The 26,792-nt window shown below is 35.5% G+C and overlaps 6 protein-coding genes and 1 non-coding gene across 7 annotated transcripts; 2 read left to right on the top strand and 5 right to left on the bottom strand.

Annotated features, from left to right (window-relative positions):
- The first annotated feature begins 172 nt into the window (after positions 1-172).
- On the top strand, positions 173-244 carry CBG28194. The gene has a single exon. It is a non-coding gene (tRNA).
- Positions 245-974: 730 nt separating this feature from the next.
- On the bottom strand, positions 975-1,979 carry CBG27798 (the record flags this gene model as incomplete). The annotated part of the gene is made up of 6 exons (XM_045239953.1): positions 975-983; positions 1,037-1,126; positions 1,176-1,253; positions 1,298-1,408; positions 1,565-1,767; positions 1,814-1,979. 6 exons carry the CDS (start codon positions 1,977-1,979, stop codon positions 975-977), a joined length of 657 nt encoding a protein of 218 aa, XP_045099128.1.
- A 2,120-nt stretch (positions 1,980-4,099) lies between these two features.
- CBG27797 lies at positions 4,100-6,477 on the bottom strand (the record flags this gene model as incomplete). Its single annotated transcript, XM_045239952.1, has 4 exons — positions 4,100-4,362; positions 4,415-4,595; positions 4,645-4,736; positions 6,396-6,477. 4 exons carry the CDS (start codon positions 6,475-6,477, stop codon positions 4,100-4,102), a joined length of 618 nt encoding a protein of 205 aa, XP_045099127.1.
- A 1,155-nt stretch (positions 6,478-7,632) lies between these two features.
- CBG27796 lies at positions 7,633-8,512 on the bottom strand (the record flags this gene model as incomplete). The annotated part of the gene is made up of 2 exons (XM_045239951.1): positions 7,633-7,806; positions 8,405-8,512. The coding sequence occupies 2 exons, from the start codon at positions 8,510-8,512 to the stop codon at positions 7,633-7,635; spliced, it is 282 nt and encodes a 93-aa protein (XP_045099126.1).
- Positions 8,513-10,072: 1,560 nt separating this feature from the next.
- Positions 10,073-10,828, bottom strand: CBG27795 (the record flags this gene model as incomplete). The annotated part of the gene is made up of 4 exons (XM_045239950.1): positions 10,073-10,332; positions 10,377-10,486; positions 10,536-10,683; positions 10,729-10,828. The coding sequence occupies 4 exons, from the start codon at positions 10,826-10,828 to the stop codon at positions 10,073-10,075; spliced, it is 618 nt and encodes a 205-aa protein (XP_045099125.1).
- Positions 10,829-12,659: 1,831 nt separating this feature from the next.
- Positions 12,660-14,718, bottom strand: Cbr-npr-8 (the record flags this gene model as incomplete). Its single annotated transcript, XM_002644982.2, has 8 exons — positions 12,660-12,756; positions 12,812-12,898; positions 12,946-13,157; positions 13,279-13,752; positions 13,801-13,951; positions 14,139-14,290; positions 14,377-14,571; positions 14,617-14,718. 8 exons carry the CDS (start codon positions 14,716-14,718, stop codon positions 12,660-12,662), a joined length of 1,470 nt encoding a protein of 489 aa, XP_002645028.2.
- A 2,225-nt stretch (positions 14,719-16,943) lies between these two features.
- Positions 16,944-17,030, top strand: CBG27794 (the record flags this gene model as incomplete). Its single annotated transcript, XM_045239948.1, has 1 exon — positions 16,944-17,030. One exon carries the CDS (start codon positions 16,944-16,946, stop codon positions 17,028-17,030), a length of 87 nt encoding a protein of 28 aa, XP_045099124.1.
- Between the last annotated feature and the right edge of the window lie 9,762 nt (positions 17,031-26,792).

Here is a 26,792-nt window from a genome sequence, read left to right as displayed (position 1 = left end):
GAGAGAAAATAATTTCCACGCAGCGAAATAATTCAATAACGTATCTAGAAAACAGGTTTTTCAAGATATTTTCATGTTATCGTCCAGGCTTGTCTCCGATCTATTCTTTGTCTCTTGTTTCTCTGTTTTCGTCTAGGATTATCTCCGATATTCTTTCTTCTAAAGAAATCCAGCGTTCGTGGTGTAATGGTCAGCATGGATGCCTTCCAAGCATTCGACGGGGGTTCGATTCCCCCCGAACGCAATAATTTTAATGTTTTTCGGATCCATTTTCGTTGGTCCAGCGTATCTTTGCAACCATTATGAGGCCTTTCCTAGTGAGAGTTTGGAAATTTTCAGAGAATTTCACAAATTCGAAATGTGTCAAAAAAACTCCCATAATAACTTTTTTTTGACTAAAAAATTTTGAAACGATCCTGAGTTTTTTGAAATCATTTTCTTGTCAATTAATAATAAAAAAAAGACATAATTTATGGAAAACCTAGTGAACATGTGGAGAACCTATGGAAAAATTCACAACAACTGTCATAGATAGAAACCTTTTTCAAATTACCGCAAAAAATGTTGTTTGACGATAGCGGAAATCCAGCTATCGATAACCTTAAAAGTGACGACAAGGAAAAAACTTAGGATGACATTTTTAAACTAGTCACTCACTTAACATCTCAAATTTTTCTTTACTAAGTTCCTAATGGATTACACCGAATTCTGGATAATTAAACTAAGTAGGGTCTGGAGATCACAAAAAACTACAGAAAAAATTATGAAATGACCGGATTTTTTGAAGATGTTAAGTACCATGTAAATACTTAATTTTGGGGGAGACAAGGGAGAAGGAAAAATGGAGGGAACGAGAGAGGGAAAAAGTCAAAAAGAAAAACGATGATCATATTTAAGAAATCGAAAATCGAAGGTGAAGATGTGTCATAGAAGGCATTTTAAATTTGTCCTGAGCTTGATTCCATACAATCTTTTTATTCTACCTGAAAAAAATGCAGTAAGTAGTTGTTTTCATTTATTTCAGATGATCTATTACCATATACGAAGGTGGAGCCTCGTTATCTCTTAATGGACGGGATTCTGCAGACAATCCGCTATTGTGAGTTGTGGTTGTGTCGCTGCTTGCCTGAAACATTTCATACTCTTATCAAAATACGTTGGTTATTAAAAATTACTTGGTACACTGGCGGTGGTCCACTCGTAGTTCTTCTGGCTGGTCTGTTAGAAATTATAGCTGTGGTTTCTTCAATAGTCTGAGACGATTCGTATTTAAGTTTATTTTTTTACGGAAAGATACCTGGTACGGTAGTGGAAGGACACTGGAAACACGTCTGGAAGGAGCATTGTTTGGTCTACGGCTTCGAATTACTGTTGCACCACCGAGTCGAGTGACTATTCTGTTGAAATTCTGAAACCAAATTTTTACGAATCAAAAAAAAGTGGTATTACCTCGTAACTAGGGGGAGGAGACGATGGACTGCCCGTTGCTTCCTCATACGTCGGCAGGTGTGGAATCTGCAATATTCAAACCAACCATTTTTATGTTTAAAATTAATTTGCTTACCGTTTGGGGATGGTTTCCTCGGAAAAGAATGTGACACACTACTTCACAAATAGTGAAGAATCCCTCTCGAATAGGGTATTCGTTCAGGTAGAGGCCAATTATCAAATAATATTTACCGGCTGTATACAATAAAATGTTCCTATAAGTTTCACTTTGGAGATCGTGGCAGAGAAGAATCCCTGAGTCAAGGAAAATTCCTTTCGCTGTAAATTTTTATTTAACCTGGGCCGTGTTGGGGTATAAGCTTACCATCTAATATCAGAAGAGTCAAAATGGTAGCAGAATATAGCAGAAAGCATAGAACTGCGACAACATTATTAATTCGCAGAAAAAGCATGGTCCCGATTTTTTGGTAGGAAGCCAGGAAAAGGAAGCATCCCATAACAGCCAAAATGCCAATAATTGAGAGTAACATTATTTTCACGAGCGGTGCCTAGAATTTATAGATATATACCTTGTCGTTAGTTTTTAAGTTACTGATTCAGAAATGGTATCGAGCTTTTCCAACGTCTCGTTGAAAAAGGAGCAATTGCTGTTTGATGGCGGAGCGACTTCGGTTTTTATGAGATCTGTAAACAGCAATATTTCAAAGGGCAAAAATTGATGTTCTATTTTCAAATTTAAAAATTCACGTTGACCACATTGACTTACAAAATTCGATGAAGTGTAGGAAAGCTCCTACCATACCACCAATGAGATGTTTCGCATGAAGAATAAATTCGGCGGGCTCCATTACTAGAAGAACTCTTTATTTTAATAATTAAGGCACAAGTTTTCTAATACAGAGGAAAAGGTAGGGAAAAAGAAAAGGGGAAAACGAAAAAAGAGTTGAAAGTTCTTCGCACAGGCTGAACCACTGTTCAAATAAAAAAAGAATGCCTTCTTATTACCCGCCAGAAAAAAGAAAATAGAAGATGGCAGACAGTTCGAGTCAACTTTTGTGGCGGGACCCCACAAGTAAAAACATTTAAAACTACGTCTCTGTTAATACAGAGTAATGAAATGATGGTGTGAGGTGCATGGCGCAGCCCACCTATTAACATGAGTGTAAGAGGACATGATGTCACCTGAGCAAAGAAAAAGACAAGGAGACAGATAGAGATGGGTGATACCAGCCACGGCATGGTACTACGGAATAGTCATCAATGTGAATTGGTGTTGGGTTGGTGTTTTGTTTGCTTTTACAGTACTCGACAAAAAAGTTACAGTACTGGCTAAAAAGAAAGGTTAAATGCGTTGATGGGACTGTAACTTTCTTCAAAATAGAGCTAAAGTGTCAAAATTTTTTGTAACATGTAGCGAATAACCCTATAAAAGTATTCTAAAACATTTTTACCCAGAAAACGGGAAACAACTTTTTTGGCGACGAAATTCACGTTTTGGGAAATTTCGGATTTTTGGATTTTTTTAGTTTTCGAAAATCTGACGAGTGAATGCGTAAAATAAAGTTTGATCATGATTAAAAAAATCATTCACCGTCGTTTTCTATTTTTTCCAATTTTTTGAAAAAAAAAACCTCCAAAAACCCGAACTTTTCCGAAAAGTGAATTTTGTCGCCAAAAAGTTGTTTTTCGTTTTCTGGGTAAAAATGTTTTAGAGTATTTTTTCTAGGGTTATTTGCTACATTTTACAAAAAAGTTTGACACTCTAGCTCTATTTTAAAGAAAGTTCAAGTCAAAAATTCTGTTGAGTCAACAGTGTCGACGAATTCTTTTTGTCCAGTTTTGTAAACTCAAATTTGTTCATTGGGAGAAAGTCTAGTTTGCTGCCGTCATAAAATAAATTGTACATTTTCCGATTTTTCTGAAAACTTCAGATCTATGTCTGTCCCGATGAGGATCAGTTCACTTGTGAAAAGCTTTAAAAAATATTTAGATTAACGTACCCTTTAAGAAAGAAGCGACGAACCAGTGGAAACCTCGATCAAATCACACCGAACTTTCTGGTATCAAACATAATCAAAACTTCTATTTTGTAATTAGCTATTTTTTCGTGATTTTTTGACAAAGGCTATTATTCTTTCTTAGGACATCAGAATGAGCAATGAACAGAACTGTATTTTTAAGAGCTAAAAAAACAGAAAAATGAAGGTGAATGGCTTTAAAATTTATTGAAAATCACAAACAGGAATCATAAATAAAGCGGCAAAAATCAATGAAAGTATCAAATGGTTAGTTGTGTATCAAAGAAATGAGATGAACTGTATTACACGCAAAGTTTTTTTTGGATGAGAGATGAACGGAAAGAGAATGGGAACTATAGCGGTTGAAGAAGAGAAATGGACGTTTGGGAAGGAAAAAAGAACTGAATTGGAATTCACAAACAAGTTTGGGGAAATTCAAAATGACATAAAAAATGAAATGGTTTGGAAAGGGCAAGAAGGGTTGTTCAAGAAATCAGGAACGGTCAAGATGATGAGAATAGAAAAAAAATGAATATTAGAATGTGTGGATATCGAGATGTGATTTTTTCAAATTTTTTTAGAAAACAACAAAGCCCATAAAACTTGATTTTCAAGCTGTTGATTATGAACAATCAATAATCATCGACTGGCTCATATTCTTCAACATCGCTATCGTCATCATCATCTTGAGCAAGTCGCATTTCGGCAATCCCTATTCCTTCGATTTCAGCAAGTTGCCAGAAAAGAAAGTATCCTCTTTGTAAAGGATAATCACACAGCACGCTTCCGAGTAGAATGATTTTTGTCAAACCGAACAAAACCAAGTTTATTTTGAGCCTTCTTGAGATGTCGGGGCATTCTGATAGAATAGTATACTCTGTGAGAGATCCCCCGTCTGAAACAAAAACATTAAAACTTCAAAATCACTCTCTCATATTTCAATTCACCATACGATAAAAGTAGATAGGCCGTTTTGACGTATAGAATCAAACAGATGACGGACCCAATGTTGTAGCACTTCCAAAAGTTACGAGCCACGATTCGCCTCCACCATAGGCCATAGTAAGCAATGAGAGTGCAAGAACATAATACAGACATAGCAGAAAAAATCAGTAGTAGGTTTCCGTGCTGTAAGAAAATATTTTGTTAGAAAAATCTTTGAAATTTTTTTCATTACCAATTCGGCTAAAACTACAAGTTTTAGAATGACTTGCTTTCTCAAAGAGCAATTCGAATCAGCGGTAAGCTCCACATTTTTGTCGATGAAAACTGAAAATTTCATTATCAAAATTGAGAGTTTCCAAGGCGTTGCTCCAGCTTATCTTAGTTCAAAATACTCCGAAAAAAAAAGGAGGGCTCGAATTGAAACTATGTACAGACCAAACTTATAACGTGGTTAATTTTAACAACACCGTTGTAGACCAAAAAAAAACTGATTTCAGACCACAAACTGGATTCATGAAATTATTAGGTTGAACCGAAAGTTTCTTTCTTTTTCGACAACATTTTTGTTCAAATTTTTCTCGAAGCGGAAGGGGCTAGATCAATGAAAGTAACGTCCATGGGACAATTGTCTAGCAACGCTCCAATAATTTCTTGATTCCATCGGCCTAGTACGACGAGGGCTGCGATTGAAAATGAGGGCCAACTCCTTTTTTTTGTCATCTTTTCTATTGAAGTCATTTCTATCAAGATGACGTCTAAGAGCTTCAAACAACCATTCATTCGAAAGGGCATTAGCCGCAAAATACAATGAGTGCAAAAGAATAGTTGAGCCAAACGATATGAATTTTTGGCTGGTCCCTCTAGTCACTGGCGATCTCGCATTGTCGCGCAGGAAGCGTACTTTGGTTTTTTCTCCTTGTTTTGATTCGACTGTCAAGTTCAATTTCTCTAATTAGGAACTCTATAGGGCGGCGATTTTAGTGGTACTTTCATATAAAAGTTCGCAGTTTCCATTTTTTTTGAAAAACCATCAGATTCATAGCATCCCCCTTTCACGTAAAATTTAGATTGCGGGATGCCCAGAGCTAGCTGTTCTTTTCCAATCAAGTCACCTTTCCGCACGTGGTTAGAGTAACTTACACACTTCTCATCTACGGTAATTAGATCCCCCACCCAACTGAACGTGTGAAGAAATGATAGGAGAAGCATGCTCATGCCCACATGAAAAACCATATTGTAGTCCCTCAAAGCATAGGATACGAATCGACCCAGTTCTTGAAGTTTCCAAGATACTTCAATCCGTTTAGAATACTTGGCTGATTAACGGATAATGCTTTTGACATTTTACGAGTGGTTTAAAATGGATCCGCCTTCCTGACCTTTAGCAATTGATTGAGATCCAACTCACTGGGTCGTTGGCATCTTTCAATCGGATATCCCCTGTGCGAAATTTGTTGAACAGAAGGCTAATTGCAGGCAATGCCCGAACATGTCCCTCATATACATTCACCAAATGTGAATACCGGGTATTTCAAGACCAAATAAAAATAAAAATATAATCATGTCTGGTATGTGCAGTCGGGTAAGGCCCGAAAGAATTGTCATTTCTCCAACACGAAGTGAGATAAAAATTTAATAACCTGCGATCTAATAGACACTGAACACATCTCTCGAAAAAAAAAACAAAAATTTGGCCTGGTACACCACTTTGAGATCCAGAAATTAAGCCTCCAAAACAACACTGCGACAAAGAAAGAAACTTTCGGTTCAGCCTAATAGTTTTAAAAGTTTTTCAATTAAATTTATCGAACAAATAACCGTGGAGGTTTTCTGAAAAGTTCTTTAGGTTTGAAGGTTTTCTGGAAGGTTTTGATATGATTCTTGGATTTCTGAAGATCCAATACCATTTTTTGTTTGTGAAATCATGTTTTGTACAAAGTCCCCAAATTCACGACCGACTGGAAAAAAATCAGAAAAACTCACAGGTTGCATAAAAACATGTCATCGATCCCAAAAAGCTGATAATAAGCGGAGTAAGGCTCACGACACGTCGAACTTCATCCATATCTGAAAAATTCAAAAATCGATAAATCTTTGAAACATTGTTTTTTCAAAATTGAGGAAAGATAACCAAAGTAGTCGGTAAATTTTCAATCTGGCGCGAACCTGCTTCGCTCTCTTTTACACTATTCAACATTGGAAAATTAGTTTTGTTCTAGAAAAGCATATCAACATTTCAAATTGTGTTTGAAGCCTGCTAAACCCATTGAATTCGCTATCTTTTTTGTAATTTTTTCCTCTTCTTTTCCGCACATTGTCAACAAAAAAATACTAGTTTTAAACTGCCTAAAAGTTTTTGGTGGTAATATTTTTGGTCTGACCCACAATGAGCAAACCGTTTATCAAAATATTGAGAATGGAAAATATATTTTTTCAATTTATGCCAGAAAAGTGAAAACGGGGTCACTGAACCGCCGTAGCCGCGCCAGCTTGGTGGAGAACCCGCTTTGGTCGTGATATTTTTTACGGAAACGTATGTGGAATGACAGAGAAAGTAGAGAGAAGGTATAGAGAGAGAGAGTTTTTTTTCCAGTTCCATCTATATCTGTATATTCTTGAATTTTCCTTCTCGATAAAAGTGAATTGTTAGAAAATTTTTTAAACTTTTGAGCATTTTTTAAAAAATTATTTCGAGTTCATAAATTCTTAAATTTGTAGTTTGAAATATTCATTTCTTTTCTAAGAACAATTGCATAGATACATCAAATTACGAGAAAACAGAAATGCGCGCCGCGGGATTGCAAAACTCGCACGTTGCGGCTGCGAGAGTGTTTTTTGTGCACCAATACGTTGTGGCAGTTATTTATTTAATTTGACCACAGTCAAAACAACAAGATAACAAAATATAAAACTTTTTCGAATTAAAAAAATAAAATAATTGTTCGGCAGAGAAAAAGATGGGGAGGCATAGAAAGAAAAAATGGAGAGATAGAGAGGAAAGATAGATGTTTCACCGGCTGTGTGTTAGGAAGAGGAGAAAAAGAAATAGAGAAAGAAACAGAAAAAATGCATGGCATTCAACTGCTGTGAGCCGGAAAGAAGCGAGCACTGGTGGTGGTGATGAAAATGGGGTGAAGACACGAAACAAATGATTCGACTGGCGGAGAAAAAAGGAAAGAAAGCAGAATTGTTCATACAAGAACAGCAAATGAGATATTGATCAGCAACTGTCTGCCATTGTAGGGGCACTGCCGACGTATTCAAAACCTGGATCGCAAATGTCGTCTTCTTGATCGCTGGAACCAATTGACTCGTTATCGACAATGTCATTATCACAGTTCTGAACAATCACTTCGTAATCTTGAACTTCCGGGATGTATAAATCGTCGTCTTCCTGAAAAATACGAATTTCTCAAAGTTGAATAAATGTGTCAAGTCTATAAATCGGTGTACAATCGCAACTCAGAAGAGCTCGGACGCCAAAGTAATTTGGCAGGTAGTTTGGAGCTCACATTCGCACAACCTTTATAAAAGGCGTCCGGCAATTAAGGCAGGTAGCGGTAAAAATTTTCTTAATGACGCGCCTCCCTAGTGAATGCCACTGGGTATGTTTTTTTTTTAATTCAAAATTTGTACTTCACGCGCAATTTATATGGCGCCGCGCTTTTTGAACTGGAGAGGTCGTGCTGGACATACTTATTTTGTCAAATATAAACTCACCCAAACCGTCAACATTAAGCTTGATTATCACACTTTTTGTGAAAATATCAAAAACTTGTCAACTAAATTGTTGACCATAATATCACCAGAATTTTAAAAGATGACTAAATTTTGATATCTTTAACTCAAATCGAGATACCATTGAGCTCAATATTAACGATTTAGGTCGGCTTATATTAGAGAAATACGGCTTTTAACATCTACTGATAAATCGAATGAGTTGAAAATTTCATGAAACTTCTTTTCCTTGAAAACAAATTTGAAAACTCTACCTGTTCTCCGTCCATTTCTGGGATGTTGTTGATCCATTTTTGGATTCGTCTCTTTTGTTCCTTGTTAAGCTCTTTTATTCCCATTTCCAACGGCGATTTGTAAACCATTTCAATGGAGCTTGAGGTGACCCAGACTTTGACCTGAATGAGGCGAATTTATGTGTTTAAAACGATTAAATTTGATACCTTTTTTGCCGGCGAACAGCACCGAAAAAGTGTGCGGATCAGTCCGAATAACATTTCGAAAAACTTCCTCGGTATATGTATTAGTTATTCAATAAAAGCTGTAGTGAGAATCAGAAGGGTCTTATCCACAATGAATGATAATTTGAATAATCAGCACAAGTGAATGAGTTTTCGTGATTTCAAAAACAACTAGATTTTTCTGAGCTTTAATTAGTGTAGCCAACAGAAAAGTGGAGAGGTGAAATGCGTGGAGACGGCCACTCAGGGGATTCTAATGAATGATCAGATTGGATTCATAAAATGGGAGGGATCTTGCAAAGAGAAAAATGGAGAAATGCACTATTCGAAATTGGAAGGATAGGAACAGATGTTCCATGATAGTACAGGGAAAAATGTGTGGCCGATCGAATGAAAAGTAATTAAAAATTATGAGGCCAACTATATTGAAACAACGAGCAGGGTCGCATTAAAACGATAAATGACATCATTCTATCTGAAACTATATTTTTAGAAGTGCAGGGATTGAGAAGATAGTTACACAGTTTTTTTTCAAGAAAAGGAAAAGTTCGTAAAAGTCCTTCGAGGAGTTAATCTTATAGACCTAACCATGAAGATGCAGCTTTGCTACCAGCTGAGGGACAGTGGCGGCACATTAGCCGTGCGCGCTGTGTGAACCAATCACCGACTCAGTCACGTCAGAATGCATACCAAAACTTCAAAAAACCTTAAGAATTGTCTTGTTTTCCCTTCTTTTATATTAAATCGTATTCTGAACATGAGACATTTTTTGTTTTACAAAATTCCAAAAGGATAAATCATTTGAATCGTCTGATAGGTATTTTAAATGGGCCTTTTTGTCAATTTTGTATATTTTACCATTTCCTGGTCTTTTGAGAACATGATGAGCACCAAGAAATGCCCTCGATATTTTAATGACCACCAGTCTCGTTTTTCCAATAAAATCATAGTGCACCGGCCTCATAATTTTTAATTGCAACTCGTTCGACCGGCCTCACATTTTTTTTCCCTGTGAACTGGAACATTTGAGATCACATGAAACATGATATTGTTCTTTTTCTAGATTCCAACTATTTTCAGTAAGATCAAATATTTCAGCTCCCGTAATTGTCCGTAGAGTAACCCTTTCAACTTTCAACATTGAGCCTATGTATTTCGGATTTTGTGAAAAGTACCAGAAAGTCGTTAACTGAGCAAATATTATTGATATCATTATACACATTTTGTCAGTTGACCATTTTTCGATATATTTTACACGAAATGAGATTTATGAACTCAAAGTTGGCAGTTAGGAGAGCGTTCTTCTTGAGCTTTCACGGTTACCCTCAAGTTAGAATTTTATTTTAGCACAAAACAGAAGATATGATCGGAACTTTATTACTCAAATCACTAGGGAATTTCACATTTTTCGGAAATATTGTCAAATCAAATACTTAATTCAAAACTCTAAGCACTTAGATGAGTTCAACGGGTGGGAAGTTCCTCCAACTGATGTACTTCAGCTGCTTCTTCAGTTTTTTGAGGTTGATTTTGTTCCTGACCAAGGCCAAACATGCAGATCAGTACGCTATTTACAAAAGCAAATGTGATAAAATAGAATGTGATCACTCCTTCAAGTCCTCGAAACACGTACGATACAAGCAGCGCGGAATAAGCTTTTTCTTGGCTCTCGTCAAGGTGACACACTTTCTGAGTGACAGCGTAGATGAAGTCCAATGGAGTGTCTGGAAATTTACTATTTTTGTGCTAGTGACCGTTTCAAACTCACTTCTATTGAACTGTGATGAAGCATGAACAAGGGAAGAGCCTAAGAAGAACAAACGCGCTGCGCAAAGGATAGTTATTAGATAGTGGATATTTGGGTACGAGGTTGTGATTCTGAAACAATTTTTTGAACACCCTAGTGTAGATTTATGGTCTAACTCACAGTAAAATAAAGCAAGGAATTGTTAAAATTATACTCAAAATCATATCAATATCACGGAATGATCCAAGAATAGTTGAAACCTCTGATGGATCTTTTGGGTAGCAATATGCCGACTGCCCTGGTGGAAAAACGATTTTTGGGTAAATATCTGAAATTTAACTATAATTCAAAATTGGATTGCATTTATACAAACATTCGATGAAGGCTTCCATTCCGTAGCAGAAAACAATTGTAGTTGAAAGACTAAAAAGAATAAGTCGCAGTACCCATTGTAGCTCGGCAACCGTGAGCATAGTGACTGAGATGGAAGATTGCGAATGGAACAAGTACAATCTCTGAAAATGGACCTATTTCGTGATAACAAAGAAAGGTTTTTCTGGACCTAAAAATGAAAAAAAATAAACGGAAAGCGACAGAAAATGATTTTTTTCCTCCAAAAAAGGATGAAGCTGCTCAAGTTTCCATAGTTCCGAGATATTTGAAATGCCCATTCAAAAAAAAACATAAAAACATAAGAGTGATGAATGTGACTTTGGTGGATTTGTTTCTGTGGAACTTTATTAGTGACGTGGTGTAGAAAAAAAACTAAAACTTTTGAATTGCTGTATGTTAATGTTAGTGAAAAACTTTCAAATTTAAACTTGAATGAAACAGGAAGATTTTGATTCATCTAGTGTTTGAAATCGTGAATAGAACACTGCTTTAGAGGGATGAAATCTCAAGAAATATAGGGATGAAATCTCATGAAATTGTGCAAAAAGAAAAGAAAGTGACTGCTCATTTCGACGATGAGTAGAAAATGGAGAGAAAAAAAGTTCAAGAAAAAAAGGGAATATGCTCGTATCGCCCCCTATACACTACTACAAATAATGTGACTACAATTGCCTGACACCCACTCATCCCATTTCACGAGATGAACTTTAACCCAAAAATTCTGCAGCTACGATTTTCATGACATTAACTTAATCTTATTAAAAAATGACTTCCACTATAAGAGCACACGTCAGTTTCCCATTTTTTGTTGAAGGGTCGAGTAATGGAAGAAAATGGGGAAAAGAACAGAAAAAATGAGAATCCAAGACCACATTTCCATCTGAAACAAAAAAAATCATGCATTCATTCGATTGAGGCAAGGCGTTTGATTAAGGGCACCGGGAAGTATTTTTGTTTGCAGCTGTTGCTCCGAACATCTGAAGTTATCGGAGTAGCTGAAAATCAGTGACCAAATGAGAACTGTGTTCTGAGTTCTGGAGTTGATGTTTATTAGGAAAAACTTTGAGTAACACGACAATATTTATTGAAAAGACACGTTCACAGAGAAAGATGAATTTTATCCTTATACCGTGTAATAAAAAGGCTCTCCGGAGAAACCTTAGAACAATAGAAGATCCGGCCTGTTTGATACATGTCTTACGGTAGCTGAATGAAAGTGGGTTCAATTCTAATCACTTTATCATTTTGAAGTTGTTTTTTTTCTGTTTGCCGTGAAACTAAATTTTCAGATGCACAAACCTGTCAGCTGCGTTTGGCCACCACCGTGAAATCAACAAGAGCCCTCTAATCGACATTGACCTCGGTTCCTCGGAAAGATATAAAATAACGAAATACTTCTCACAATGAGGAAAAATTTTCCCAGTCGATTAATTTTAGTGATATTTCAGCCAAACCAGTATAAATTGCATCAAAGCTAACAAGTAGAAAATTTCTCCAGTACAGGTTTTACGGAGAATCCCGGAGGGGTATAATCATTTTTTTCTAATTTTTTAAAATTGTCTTTTGGCAATACGTATATCTTTTTTCCATTTAAACATTTTCTCAAAAACAGCCAAGTCCCATATTTTTCATTTTATGAAAGCAAGCTTTTTAAATGTTCAGTATACTTTTTAATGCCCAAAAAATGAATCCCCGTCATTTTCAACTTTCTGAAAGTTTATTTTTATTTTTTCTTAACCCAAAGGTGATGTTAATGTTTCCAAATATTTATTTCAAAAAAAGCAAGAAAAAAACCAAATAAATAAGAAGCAGAAAATAAGAAAAGACTAGAAGCAAACACACGTAAGATGAATTTTTTTCTGTTCATACAGTTTTTGAGAGAAATTAAAAACGATAATGGAAGAAAACCGATCAAACGAAGCTGTCCTTCTCGATGTCGTCATCCAGCACAATTCGGTCTCCCAACATCTTTGACTGGGAGGAACAAACTCGGATACTCGCTCGGAATCTGAAAATCTTGAATTAATGACACTGTCTCGATTTGGTTGATGCGATGTACTTACCCTTTTGGAGAAGAGCTGTTTTCCTTGGCAATACTTTGCCGCCCTGTGGTCAAAAGAGTTGCATCATCGTTATAAACAGAGTCTTGTCTGAAACAAAAATTGGATTAAAAATATATGTTTTCAATAGAGATTACCTGTGATGAGCAATTGAGGAAACATCGTGTTGGAACCTTCCTGCCGGTTGGTTCTTAGTTTCGCATCTTAGGTAGCGATAGTAGATATCAGAGAACTCGTGGCGGAAGTTGGTGTTCAGGTATCCGTAGAGAATCGGGTTGACACAAATCGAAAGCATCGATACCATTTTGCATGTTTGGTCAATTCGTTCCACCAAGTTCACGTATTCTTGCTGAAAATAGAATTTTTTGTGTTTTCATTATGCCTACTTAATTCTGTTTTGGCGTGCAAAAGAAGTAAAAAGAAAACATTTGCTCACTAATTGACTATAACAAAAACCGAAAAATTCTTACATTGTTAACGAGCTCAAAGTCGATGAGGAAGGTGATAAGAGTGAATGGGAACCAAAGAGCAGCGTAGCTTCCGGCCATTGCAATCAAAAGTGAAGTTGTTCTGCTGGTCCTTTTGTTTGTTGTGTTTCTCTCCACAATCGAGTTCCTGTTGGTTGAAATTGTCGGTGACCGAAGGGTGGAGTTATTGTTGTTGTTGTTTTTCAATGAGTTTTGTTGACTGTCAGATGACTTTGGTGGAGCACGAGTCTTGCTCATTTTGTTGGCATTGGTTTTCAAGAAACGAGTAAGTTTTACATTGAAGATAGAGAGAACGAAAAGTGGAACGATGTACAAGAACACCACTTGAAGAATCGACATGAGCAGTTGAATGCTCTGAGTGATGTCTGGAAGTCTTCCAGCAGATACTAAACGACACTGTCTCCAACCATAGCTTCTGATGACTTCCTGTCCTGTTTGATCCATCACTCGTATTTCCTAGAATTCAAATGTTCTTCAGTTTTGATATTATATTTCGTTACTCACTCTCATCACATAGAGCATTGAAGTCTCGTAGTAGAGAAGAAGTGGCAGTGATAGAATGAATGAGACAATCCAGATAGCTACCGAAACCAAAATAGCGTGCAGGCACTGCTTACGGTTTGATGCGATTTTCAGCTTCTTCACTGAGTAGTATCTGAAATTTTGAATGTCGATCCTTGTTGGTTCAAAGACCAGAACACTCCGAATCTCAAGTGGTTCTGATGAATATTTGGTGCATTTGCGAAACCAAACTTTGGTTCTAGTCATTCAGAGAAGAATTAAAAGTAAGATGTGTTTTGATTAGGTGAGCAGGGCACTGAATGATCAAAGATGTAACATACCTATCAATAGCCATAACTGAAATGGTCAGTGTAGAGCAGTAGATGTTACTTCCTGGTAGCACATTTGCGAATTTGCAGAAGAATCGAGAGTACGGAAATTCAAAGTCAATCGACGGAAGCCAGAGGAACGGAATATTGGTGATAGCGAGAATCTGGAAATCAAGGAAATTTAAGGATTACAGGAATGTTGTCAACAACCGGAAACAGATTTTTTTAAGGTTACGAAAATTAAACTCACCAAGTTGGATAATGCAAGATTGAGAATCAAAACATTTCGGTTCGTTCTCATTGCCTTCTTTCTGATAACTGCCAGAATCACCAAACCATTTCCGACTACTGCGGTCACGGAAATTATGATGTAGACTGTGGTATACAGAACTTCTTCCCAAGAACTGAACCTCCGTAGTGATCCTTGGAGTTGGAAAAAGAATTCCTGACAAAAGAATAATCAAATTCTGAAATATGACTAACAAAAAACCTGTAGACAGAGTCCGTCGAATGGAGCAGTAAGGAAATTAGATGCATTTGGGTGGATGCCTCGGTTACAGTACTTGTCTATATCCTTGACCTCCATTATCATACCCTGGAATATTATTTGGTTTAATGTAAATTTGTCCTCATCAAATGGATAAAAGTGTTAATAAATGTGGGGGAAACAAATTGACCGGAGATTAGTAAGAATGAATTGATGACAGATAATACTTTGACGAAAATTTTTTAATCCTGAATTAGGTCACCACCCCCTACTCAAACTAAGATGACTCTATCTCGAAATCACTCTATCTTTGAAGACTTCAGAGGAAGAAAAAGGGAAGACCGGATACAGAACAGATGTAACACATGTAAACTAAAAGTGGTTTAGCCTTAGATTTGAAAACAGAAGAGGAAAAAGGAAATAAGAAGAAAAAGAGCAAGTCGCGACGACGGCGGTGGTGCTAATACAATAAGGAAACGTAGAGGAGTGATGTGGTGGGTTTCGGCTGGAATAATCTTGAAAGAGCTAAGCTTCCCTCTTATCCGTACATTCAATTTATTCTAACGTACTGAGAAAAGGAAGGGGGGGGGGGGGGGGGGGGAGTGAAGCGGGTTTGATTTTGTGGTTAAAAAAATAGGGCGCTTTTTTCTTTTTAATTTCCGCTTTTGGCGGAAAAAACGAAGGGTGATGCGAGAGTTCTGTTGTGATTTTCATTCCTCATTCTTTGACTTCTTCTTTAAAAATTTGGGTAATGTGAGAAACATTGGAAAAACGTGGGGGTGTTGTTAGGGCAGGGTCTGACTCGGAAAATATACTTGTTTGAGGATTAGTACAAAGATTGGTATGTTTCAATTTGGACAAGAATTGACATTGGCAATTATTTCTCTCATTCTTCCAAACTTCAGGAACACTTCAAATTGTTTTTGTTTTTACTCTTATACTTAAACTTTAAATCTAACCAGTTTGTATTCTGATGTCTCTATCTAATAATTCTCAGCCTAAGAAAACTGTGACTAAAATGAAAACGCTCCTTCATGAATGTTTGTAGTCGTCGTAGTAAACAGCTAACGAAGACAACGGTTTGCAGGTGTTTATGAAAAGGTTAACGACTGAATATTTTCAGGAATTTTTTTTAAAATTGCAGCCATTGGAATTTACATACTCGGTGTTTGATCAAAGTTTCTTTGTTGCAAAATCAATGACGCTTTGATATATTAAATATTTTTGACATTTTTGATCCAAATGATTTCTTAGAGAAATGATCAAGTTTTCAAAAAAAAAAAACGGTCAGTTTGGTCTGCATCTTTCTCTCGTTTCTCATTTTTCTCACGAGAAACAGATATGAGAATATATAAATACTGGTAAACTTTGATGATATGAATAATTTATTATGGAGAAAACGAATGAGATGATAGAAATAAATTTGTTGAGTCAGTTGGTTCAGAGAAAAGATATCACTGAAAAAGGGTGCCAAGGTTTTTCGAGCTCTAGAATTATTTGGCGCTGCAGAAAAGGTCATAAAGAGGCTGCGCAGAAAAACAATGGTGATTCTCGGTCAGATAGAATCCAAATTCTGGGAACTTTTTCGCATGTAAGGGTGGGATCGAAATTAAAACTTGTTGATTCTTCTTCAGACAAATAAAATCGCTTTTTTGCCATTCTCAAATTTAATGCGAATAAATCTTGATAGTAATCCACGATTCCGGGAACAAATATTAGAAAATCATCATGTATAAAAACTTAAAAATTTTGATCTGAAAAGAAGAAAAAAAAATGCGTTTGAATGTGTGTTGAATGTCAGAATCAACTATAGTCGAAAGAAAAAAAAGTTCAGGTGATAAAATTTCTATTTCGAATGCCAGTAAATGTTGGTAATTACACGTATTCACCATTGGGCTTTAGCCAGATAATTTGATGTTTCAGGCACTTTTTCTAGCATAATCCGAACTTTTCAGAACATCTGATCACCAAATATTTCCAAAGAATTTTTTTCAAAAATCGTTAAGAACCATTGTAACTCTTCTATTTTTGAGGTACAGAAATAGGCGAAGAGATTAATAGTAAGAAGATTATAACAAAGAACAAGAGAATACAAAGAAAAGTGATGGAAAAACTAATATGTCTTATCTAGAGTAGATAAAAGACTCGATTTTCAAGAAAATGGAAAATGTATTTCCAGAAACCAGCTACCAGCATCTGCATATTTTCCAAAAAAAACCTCCTAAGGAAATGAAGATTTTAGAGAAAGAAATACCTTTCTCTTCGACCCATAAATCCGGGCAGGATCGACAATTCCCAATACGCCATTCAAAATTAAATGGTGGCATGCGATGCTTGAAATTGAATTGCTGAATTCATGTTTGAGCCGAAATGAACAGCTCCTCTCGCTCTTCAAACGGAACGGAGCGAAGCGGTGAGACCAAAAACAAAACAAAAATAAAACGATAGAGTTCAGAAAGAAGAACCCACACGGTTGGCCGGGTAAAAAGTTTTATTTTCACACTTTTCAGGAAAAAAAATTTTGTTCATTCGATGGGATGACTCCCTTAGGACTAAAATGCTGAGAAAAAGTTTAAGATTCATATGAAGAATACCGGAGCATAAAAAAAGTAGAAGTGTTTGGACTACGTGGGTTTCCAGTATTGTTTCGTTGTTTTCGGAGGGATATGTTTTTCGAGCCCCATGGGTTTTCGGAACGACCAAAATATGAACTTTACCAAAGGAGCGAGAAGTAGTACGAGAGAAAAAGATAGAATTCGAAACGTGTTTGATCAGTTTTCAAAAACCTTGTCCTTGGTTTGTCTAGAGGAACATTCTCAGAATAAGAGGTTGAAAATGCGTGCAAATTTCGAGAAGAGAAAATTGAACAAACTTTAAATTAAATTCAGTCTACTGTAAGACCACTCGTAAAAAAACTGTGGAATGATCACAGAGGCCGAAAAGAAACCTAATGTAGTAAACATATTTGCAACAGGTCAGGCTGGGCTTTTTCCAGAGTTTTCAAGGACTTAGTTTTCAGTGATTTGTTTTCTGTCTTTTCAAAAAAAAACCTATGGGGTTCATAGAAGAAAACACAAATTTTCTGTCAAATAAAAAGTTAGCCGAGAAGGGAGTGTCACTAATTTTTTTTTCACAAAAAAATCAAACACTTTTTTCAATTTCAGAATTATTTTCAAATGTGGAAAGCTTGAGCCTTGTCAAAAGAGTTGCGCAACAAAGACTTATTGTTCAAATATGGTTCTAAATACGATTTGAAACATAAAAAATTATCCTCAAGATATTTAGAAATTGGACTAGTTTCTGTTTCTTTCAATTTTTTCTACACGAAGTGCATGAGAAGTATTGAAACCATAGTGCTTCTCAATCATGTATGAATGAAATAGAAGCATTTTTCTTTGTTTCCAGAAGCAACCAAAATTGTTTCACTCCATCTAGCGCACCCCACAGTCACAATACTTTTTTGGAGACCAAAAAAAGAAACTGCGTGAAATGATGAAGTGCTCGCGTGCTGTCGGTCGGCGGATATAGATCATCAGTTATCCATGGGTTGAAAAATGTCTTTAGACTCATCAAACTGACGAACAGCTGCATAATGAGTCTGGTTCGCAAAGAGATATGAAACGTTCTTCTTTTCAGATAAAGTTCTCAAATTTCAGAAAAAGTCCAACGAACAAAACACAACAAGAAAATACATCCAAAATTTCACTCTTTAATATTGGAACTAACCGGATGTCAACTGGATTTCCGATTTTCAAGAAGACCTAGCCGAGAACAAAACAAATGCTGTCATCATGCACCAGCTTCAATTTTGATATCTTTCTTTGAGTCATACACCCAATTACAAAGGAGAACATAAACACATACAACGCCTAATTAGTGCCGAAAAGTGACACAAGCTATGATCGTTAGATTTCACTTGTGGGAACGAGAAAAAATTGAAACAAATGTGCAGACACAACTAGGAGAAAGAGAGAGGGATATGATGTTTCCGGTGAAAACACCTGCGTTTAACCTAGGATTCTTTTTTTAGGGCGTTTTCAGTTTATTTTAGGCTTGGAATTGATCATTGTTTCTACATTTTTAGATTACGCCATTTCAGCTGGATAGAATGGCTCAAAATGGAATTGTGAATTTTAAGAACAAAACAAAAGGTGAATGCAAAAGTGCTGGTTCAGAAGTATATGTGAGGAATTTCGGGTCCCCTTTTTTTTCGGTTTTCTAGAGAAAAAATACATTATTATAGGAAAGAGAAGCTGCACTTTCTTCTCATCTCATTACCTCACCCCGAAGTTTTTTCTCTCAACTGAAACACAAAAAGATATATGTGTTGCATTTGAAATTCAACGAAAATATGCCTAACCATAAAAATGGGTCCATGATAGAGATAGGCAAGATGAGAAAGTTGCATCTTACGAAAAAGAGGAAGTGAAACGTTGGAAAACAAAAGTGTAGGGTGGAGCTGAAGCAACACTACGACATAAAAAAAAAATCAGAGCTGAATAGTAAAAAGAAGAGGATGTTGATGATGAGAACGGAAATTAGAGAAAAACCAAGAAAGGGACATAATACAAAGGCGTGGAGTCTAGGAGAAGTACAAGAATCTATAAAAACCAATTCTTGAAAGATAGATGATGGCTGAATGTTCTTGAGCTGAAACTGAAACATTATCTATTTCTGACACCGCAGACTCCCCCACAAAATGCTCATGTATATTTCATGACATACCACTGAGGTTCCTTTTTATTCACCATCTAAAACCCAATCCTTGTTTTTACAGTGAACACAAAAATACAAATCAAAAGTTACAAACTATACCAGTTATTTAACAAAGAAAAACAATACTAAATGAAAAAATGGAAGGTATCAATTTTGCAATATAGAAGAAAATAATCTGACGGTTTTTCTTGAAACGAGAAATACAATTGCTTATTTCAAGGAAACTGGAAAGAAGAAAGACAATATTGCTCATTAGTCTATCATAATAAATTTGGGATAACATGTGACAGAAATCTCTAGGTGACTACTTGTAAGAAATCCACACATGGATAACTGGAAAAATACATTGATACGAAAAAATAGTATTGTATCTTGTCAAAACTAAGATACTGCTTTAACTCGGAAAACGGGGACGGAATAAAAAAAATTGAAGACAGAAATTGTTACAACAGATCACTCATATTATTCGTAAAAGAACTACCGTAATCCTCTAACAGAAACGCACTTGCAAAAATGTCCGAGATGAATTGCAAACAAAGAGAATCCGAGATTCGGAATAAAAATATTCAGTGAACCCGGAACGAAAATTTGCGGAATGCGGAAACTGGATAAATCTAATGTATAAGATATATTTTTGAAAAATTGACTTCTGGTGAAAGAGTGTGTTATTTTTTTCAAGTCGGGAGTGTTGATTTCGTTACTGGAAATTCTTGAAAAATGATAAAATGCAAAATGCAAGCCAAAATACGTGATATGGAATCCGGATTCCGGAGATATCTGATTCCATAATAAAAAAACGACTTTAACTTTTAGTAATTGTTTGTTGTTCATTATATGGAAAATTTTGCCAACTTCCTTAGTGTTATGAACCAAAAGTTTTTTTAAATCCCCCTTGCATTTTTAATTGCTCAAGGTGAGACAAAAGAGTTGAAGTTCATTTTCAGAGAAATTTGGAGAAATTTTAATCACAGTTCTTCAATTGCAGTATTCACTGTAAACTGAACTTGTTCTTCGGAATTTGTGAAAAACTGCTAATTTATATTTTCGACTAATACTAGAGCGAAATTGCACTTCTCAAAAAAACAGTACTCTAAAAGTGAATGCAGTTCACTTCCTGCTTTTTAGGGTCCTCACGCCTTGAAGAAAAGTTGAAATCCTCTTTCTAAGATTAGAAATTTCCATTTAGATTACCTTTTAACGGAATGAACCTAACAATGCAATCAAATCAACAGAAGAATGCGTAGGACCATAAAATCCTATCCGGCTTTTCAATCTGAGAAAGTACTTTGCCGACTAATGAAACGACGTATTCAAAAAACAGAAAAAAAAATGGTTGAGAAAAAAATTAGGAAAATATAAAAGATGATGCTAGGGAGGAGAAGATGGGGGAGGAAGAAGGCTTGGTTTGTCTTCAGAAAACCACGTATTTTTCGTATTACTACTACAAAAATTTTGAAGATAAAAATGGATTTGCTTTCTTGGAAAATATTTAATAACAATCAGAAAACCTAGATAATGATTTGAAACAAAAGAATTACGTTGCAAGAAAAATAAGGGTCTACATGTCGCGGGCCGGGCCGGCCGTTGGAGGAATTACACTGGCCCGGCCCGGCTGGCACAGGTGTTTGAGATAAAAATGTAATTTTTTGATAGAAAACTGAATTTTTGGGAACATTTCATCGAAACTTCTTTGTTTTCAACTTCTATAAGGGTCAACTTCTATAAGGGGCTAAATTTCGAACTTTAATATGATCAATTTGACAAAAATGTTTCGAAAATCAACTGGAAAACGGAATTATTCGGAAACCCGGGCCGGGTCGGAAAAACTTTTCTCTGGCCAAAAGAAAAATCTAAAAAATTTGAATTTAAGAAAATCTGAATTCAGTAATAATTTCTCAAATTTGAAATATTCACTTGAAATTCGCTACAGTATACAGAACAAATTGAGCTAAAATTAAAACTTTTTCTAATCCTATTTTTATAACTTATTATCAGCTAATTTTTATTCTTCTACAGAAATAAGGATGACGGGAAAATCTGAAAAAAAGACACACATTCTGTTCTTGTTAGTTTTTTTTCTTAGCAAGAAGGAACAGAATGTTCATCTCTCTTCATATTTCATTTTGTTTTGTTTTTGTGAGTCTGAAGAAACTAAATATTCCGAGAAAGTATTGCAAAAATAGAATAAGGTATTTCTTGATGTTCTTGTTCGGAAAATTGGGAAAAGTAGAACATTATTTAAAAAAGTGTTTGGTATACTTTCTTTCCGGTTTTGTTAGGAAATTTGAAATTCACGTTGTTTTGAAGCCGGTCTGAACAAATAAATACGTAAAATAACAGAACATGATATGTCTAGTATTGGTTGTTTTTTATCGTAGAAAAAAAAACCAGTAGTGTTGAAGTATCTAACTGGAATAAACGTTTGCCATCTACAAACATTTATAATGAGCAAAAACAAAAGAAGAATAAAAATATATATCCTACTTCGTACCATTTTCAGATGCAAAACAAAAGTTCTGTCTGAAAATAAACTGTTTTTCTCATTTCTTTTGTACTAGGGATATATGCTTGTGCTCACCGTCATAATTGCTTTACTTATACTCTCAATCTAAATTTCATTCACTCTATATCTGTTTTCCATTGTTTCCCCTATCTAAATATCATTGTTTCTCCCACAGACTCACCAGGTCCTCTATATCGCTGTCGGTGAAAAATAACTCGTGAATGAAATCCATCTCTAGAGTGGGGGTTCTGAAACAAGCATCATGTCTGGGATGAGTAAGATACACAAAAAATGTGACGAAAGAAAATGTTCAAGATGAATGAGCATAAATCTCGGAGACAGATATTTTTTCTGTGATGTTGAAGAACAAAAAAAGCGGTGAGCAGAAGAGAATAGAAAAAGTGAGAGGGTTATGAAAGTACGAATCAAGTTGGGATTGATGAGATTAGTCGGCGAGCAGACGTATATGTGTGTGTGGATGTGTGCGTATGGTTGATCCTAAAATTTTTAAAAAGAAGAACGGAAGAAGTGATAATTATAGAAGAATAGAGCATGATAATTGAGTTACCGGGAATGCTCTGAAAGAACACCATCCTAGACCTTTGAGCTCAATCACAGTACCGGTAAATAAGATACACGAAAACTCATTTTTCCGTCGATTTTCGCCCTCCTCGACTATTTTCAGGAGTATTAAGCTCGACTGTTAAGTTTCCGATCACTTTGAACATTTTTAAGGATGTAAAACCGACCTAGATTTAAAACTTTGCATTAACAGAATATTTTGAAATGCCATAGATTCTCAGATATTTGCCGAAAGATACCTATTTTTGGTATGTGTTTGTACTAAAAACGTAAAAAAGCAGGTGTATTTTTGAAATCGGAAAATAGGTGAAAAACTGGAACTTAAAAAAATGCTGTGAATCTATATTGGTTCCACACCCTTGAAATTTTTCTATGTGATTGGACACTTGACAGCCAGCTCCAGAATCCTAAAAATAATGAAAATGAACTAAAAAGATTTTTCTGTGTATCTTATAGACCGGTACTGTATCTCGATACCTGCAAAAGACATTTAAAATCTTTAGACTATAAAAGTATAGGTGACACTTTGACAAAAAAATTTATCAGTTGACAGAACTCTTATAGGAACCGACAAAATTGATGTCAAAGTGCAAGTGTAGGGTGCCATTTACCGTAGTAAGTGTTACCGTAGTAAGAAATTTAGAACAGTTTTTGAGAAAATGGTTTTTGAAACTTGAAATTTGTCTTTGTCTGACTGCTCGATCATTCTTGTCTCTAAATTCAGCTTGAAACACTAGAATAACAAACCAATTCATTCTGAAATCAATTTGTTTTTTAGCATTAAATTTAAAAAAAAGCACCTCGGGGAGTTATTGAACCAGCGAAAAAAAAGAACACGAGTAATTTTGCTTCCAGAAAAAAGAACGAGTGAGCCGCGGATGTTTTGGCTTCACTCCTCCAGTCTACATATGTCATTTTGTTGAATGAGACGAACACACAATCTTTTCCTGTTAATTAAGTATATTCATCTGTTTACATCATATTTTAATGGGCCTCGACTCCCGAGAACTCAGAGAGGAGAGTTCCCAGAAATGGTTAGGTCTCCTCTCCGAACATTTCAGCAGAGGAAAGTCATAGTGTATCAAGTTTCAGACGGAAATAAATCAATGCCTTCCTGAGAAACATAAACCTGATATGTTTTTTTCCGTTATTTTTCTTCTCTATTGCATTTTTCGATTCATGCAAGGACCAGGAACACAGAAAAAAACTAGCAAAGCTAAAATTTGTACCTGGAAGCACAAAAAATGAAACGATGACTCAAAGCTCTTATGAATACACATCCATTAGGAATTCAGAAAATCCATTTTTCAAAATTTTAGAAATTCGGGCGGAATTGCGGGGAGAAAGGCAAAAGAAAGAAAAGTGATTAATGGTTTTGAACAATCTCATCGGAAAATGAAACGTTATTTTTTATTCTCTACAAACAAAATGAGGGTCCTTGTGTTGTTTTGTTGAATTTCAATTGAAAGGAATGGAAAACCACGGAAAGAACCCTCATTGACGATATCACGTTTTAAGTACAAATGTTTTTTCCGCCCTCGGAAACAATATTTTAGAGTCGGAGATTTTCAAAGTTTCTTAATCCGCTGTCTACATACACATATGCTACACAAACCAACTGATAATATATCAACGAAAAATAAAAATCTAAACAAATATCATACTAAAAAGATTTGGCTTTGAATGATAATCCTTTTCACTAATAAAGCTTTTTAAAATTTCTTCAGATTTCTGAGAAAAAAAAAAGAAAAAAGGCGTTAATTCGTGCCTGGAACGCTGCCCAATTAGTCTGATAAAAGATGACTGAAAATCTGTTTTTCCTCAGAATCTTGATTAAGAGCGGGTTGAAAATATTCATTCCTATGGGGTATGGGGAAAGGATCGGAGAACTGAAGTTTGAGTCTTATTGCTATTTAAAAAAAAAACATTAAAATATTCAGATTCGACAAATTGAGATGCAAATTTGTGAAAGGGCGGAGTACACTTAGTCATGTCTATAAAATGTGCATGTCATTCCATTTCACAAAGGTCAAAGAGACAGTTGGCTTGGTTTTCGACTTTATAAATGAAATTTTGGCTCCGAGGCTTTTCGCGGTCATGATAATACAGGCGAGTAGATAGATAGATTTCAGGTTATACAACTAATTTCAGGACTAAAAAGTATCACTTTTCGGAACATAACAGAGTTTGAAAATAACAATGTTTGAAACAGAAATCGGAATTCCAATTTTTCGGAATGAAATCCCTTTCGAAATCCAAAACCTTTTTTTTTTTTGAATATATCAGAATTTTTTCCAGAAACAGAGTTTATGGATTACGGTATTTTGCGGTTTATCCCGCTTCTGTGATGGGAATTTCCGAATTTTTGAAAATCACAATCTGCAAGAATTCTGAAAATCGGAATTCCGAAGATTCCAGAATTTTGAAGATCACGGTGTTTGGCATTTCAGAAAATTTCGGAAAAACCATAAGGAAATCCCTGAACACAAGCTAAAATCAATAAAAAAATAAAATCCCATTTTGAAAAATCTAACATTTGAACTCTGTAACTTATCCATTTGTCTATATCATCACGATTGCAAAACATCTGATAGCTAAAATTTGAAATAATTATAAAAATGAAACTAGTTCCAAGAAAAAAGTACGCGCAAAAAACAGAAAATGATGAGAGAAATTATAGCATACGGTAGAAGAATGAAAATTAAGCGGGGCGAAAAAAATGAGAAAAAAGTGAGAGGACCGTAAATTATTGTTTGCGAAATTGTTTGTTTCTGCGTTTTTAATTGAAACGAGCGACGAAATTAAGGACGGGATAGAAAAGAATGGAAAATAATGATGTGAGATGGTAGGAAGGGCGTTTTATGAACTTCAGTCATAAAAGAAGAATAGAAAAGACAACTTTTAAAGAAATGCGGGAAATATGATGTTTAAGAAATGAGCGTTATTATTAATTACTGCTATGGTGTCTCGGAAATGTTTGATTCTCTAAAAAATGTTCATCACTCGGGATGTCGACAAATTTCGGAATTATATTTGGAAACTTCAAGTTTCTTGGAAATCTGTCTACAATTGATCCGGTTGCTAAAAAGTCAGAAAAATGTTCAAAATGAAAAAAGAGGATGAAAATAAATGACATAAGGATGCAGTTTTCTTAAATTCCGCGTAGACGAGAGTTGATTTTGAGTGTTTTTTAAAGCATAAAATTAGCTCATTTTATCTACGAGACATTTTCGGCACTGCCCTTAGATAGGAAGAAAAAGAAAAAGAAGGTAGTGTTTCGGATGCACTCTTAGGCCATATGGAAAATTCAAGGAATTCGATACCGTCGTCAAAGTTCAAACAGCATCTCAATGACATGAACATCAATGGCCAGGGAGCCCGCTCATTTTGCAGGAAGCGCGACAAAAAAAGAGGTATTGCAATTTGGGCGTTTTTTGAAACGAAGAAAAAATACGTGAAAAAAGGAAAAAAATGTTAACCACTTCTCGCCATAGTCGAAACACAAGTGTTAGTGAATCAACTTTTTGAGGATCGTGATGAGGTGTCTAATTATTACGTAGATCGGAAAGAAGGAAAAGTTTCGAATGGCGGGTCTCGTATTACAAACGTTTTTTTATGAGATAGCAAGAAAAGAAGAGGAAGAGTAGGCGTGGAAAAAAGAAGACCTTTTTAAAGATGACAACCAGATTCTACAATAGTTTTGACAATGTAGTGTAATGAGGACACTTAGATTTAGTGTTATCTGAATTCCAAAATTTTTACTAAAAACTCAAAATATAGTTCAATGCGGAAATGAATTTTGAATTCGATTGAACTTAAATAATTAGATGGAAGCCAGCTTCATTGTATCGGTAATTTCGCATTGTTTCATTTTTTAATTAGTATTAAAAAGGCAAGAACCGCGTTTTGAAAGTATTTTGATCTATTGTTTCCGCCAAAAAGTCAAAATTTCTCACTATGACGTTTATATTTGTGCTATGCGGCTCACACCCAATTTCAAAATTGTGAGAACGTGAAAATGAAAATTGCGAGTGCAATTAAACGAACCGAAGTGCTTAGTAAATAGGTCCAGTGGTGGAGGAGGAAAAACAAAAAAAAATAGGTGTATCGAGTCTTGTGCATGGCACATCCAGAAACTGAACCCTATTTATTTGTGTTGTTGCGGTACACTTTGTGGTGGAAGAATTCAGCTGCTCCTTGCGTCCATATGGCCTAACCTATTTGCCACGTAGAAATGTGACGGATATATGAATGGTTTGAAACATTAGAATGTGCTAATTGTGCCATGTGGGAGGAATTGAAACGGGAAGTTAATGGTAATCTAGTTTGAGAATAGAGACAGAAAGGATGAATATGGAAATGTAAATAGTGGAAGAGC

This window comes from Caenorhabditis briggsae (assembly GCF_000004555.2).
Source record: "Caenorhabditis briggsae complete genome, chrX, whole genome shotgun sequence".
NCBI classification, from domain to species: domain Eukaryota; kingdom Metazoa; phylum Nematoda; class Chromadorea; order Rhabditida; family Rhabditidae; genus Caenorhabditis; species Caenorhabditis briggsae.
The sequence above is the reverse complement of the archived record's forward strand: the minus strand, read 5'-3'. Positions and strand labels throughout refer to the sequence as shown.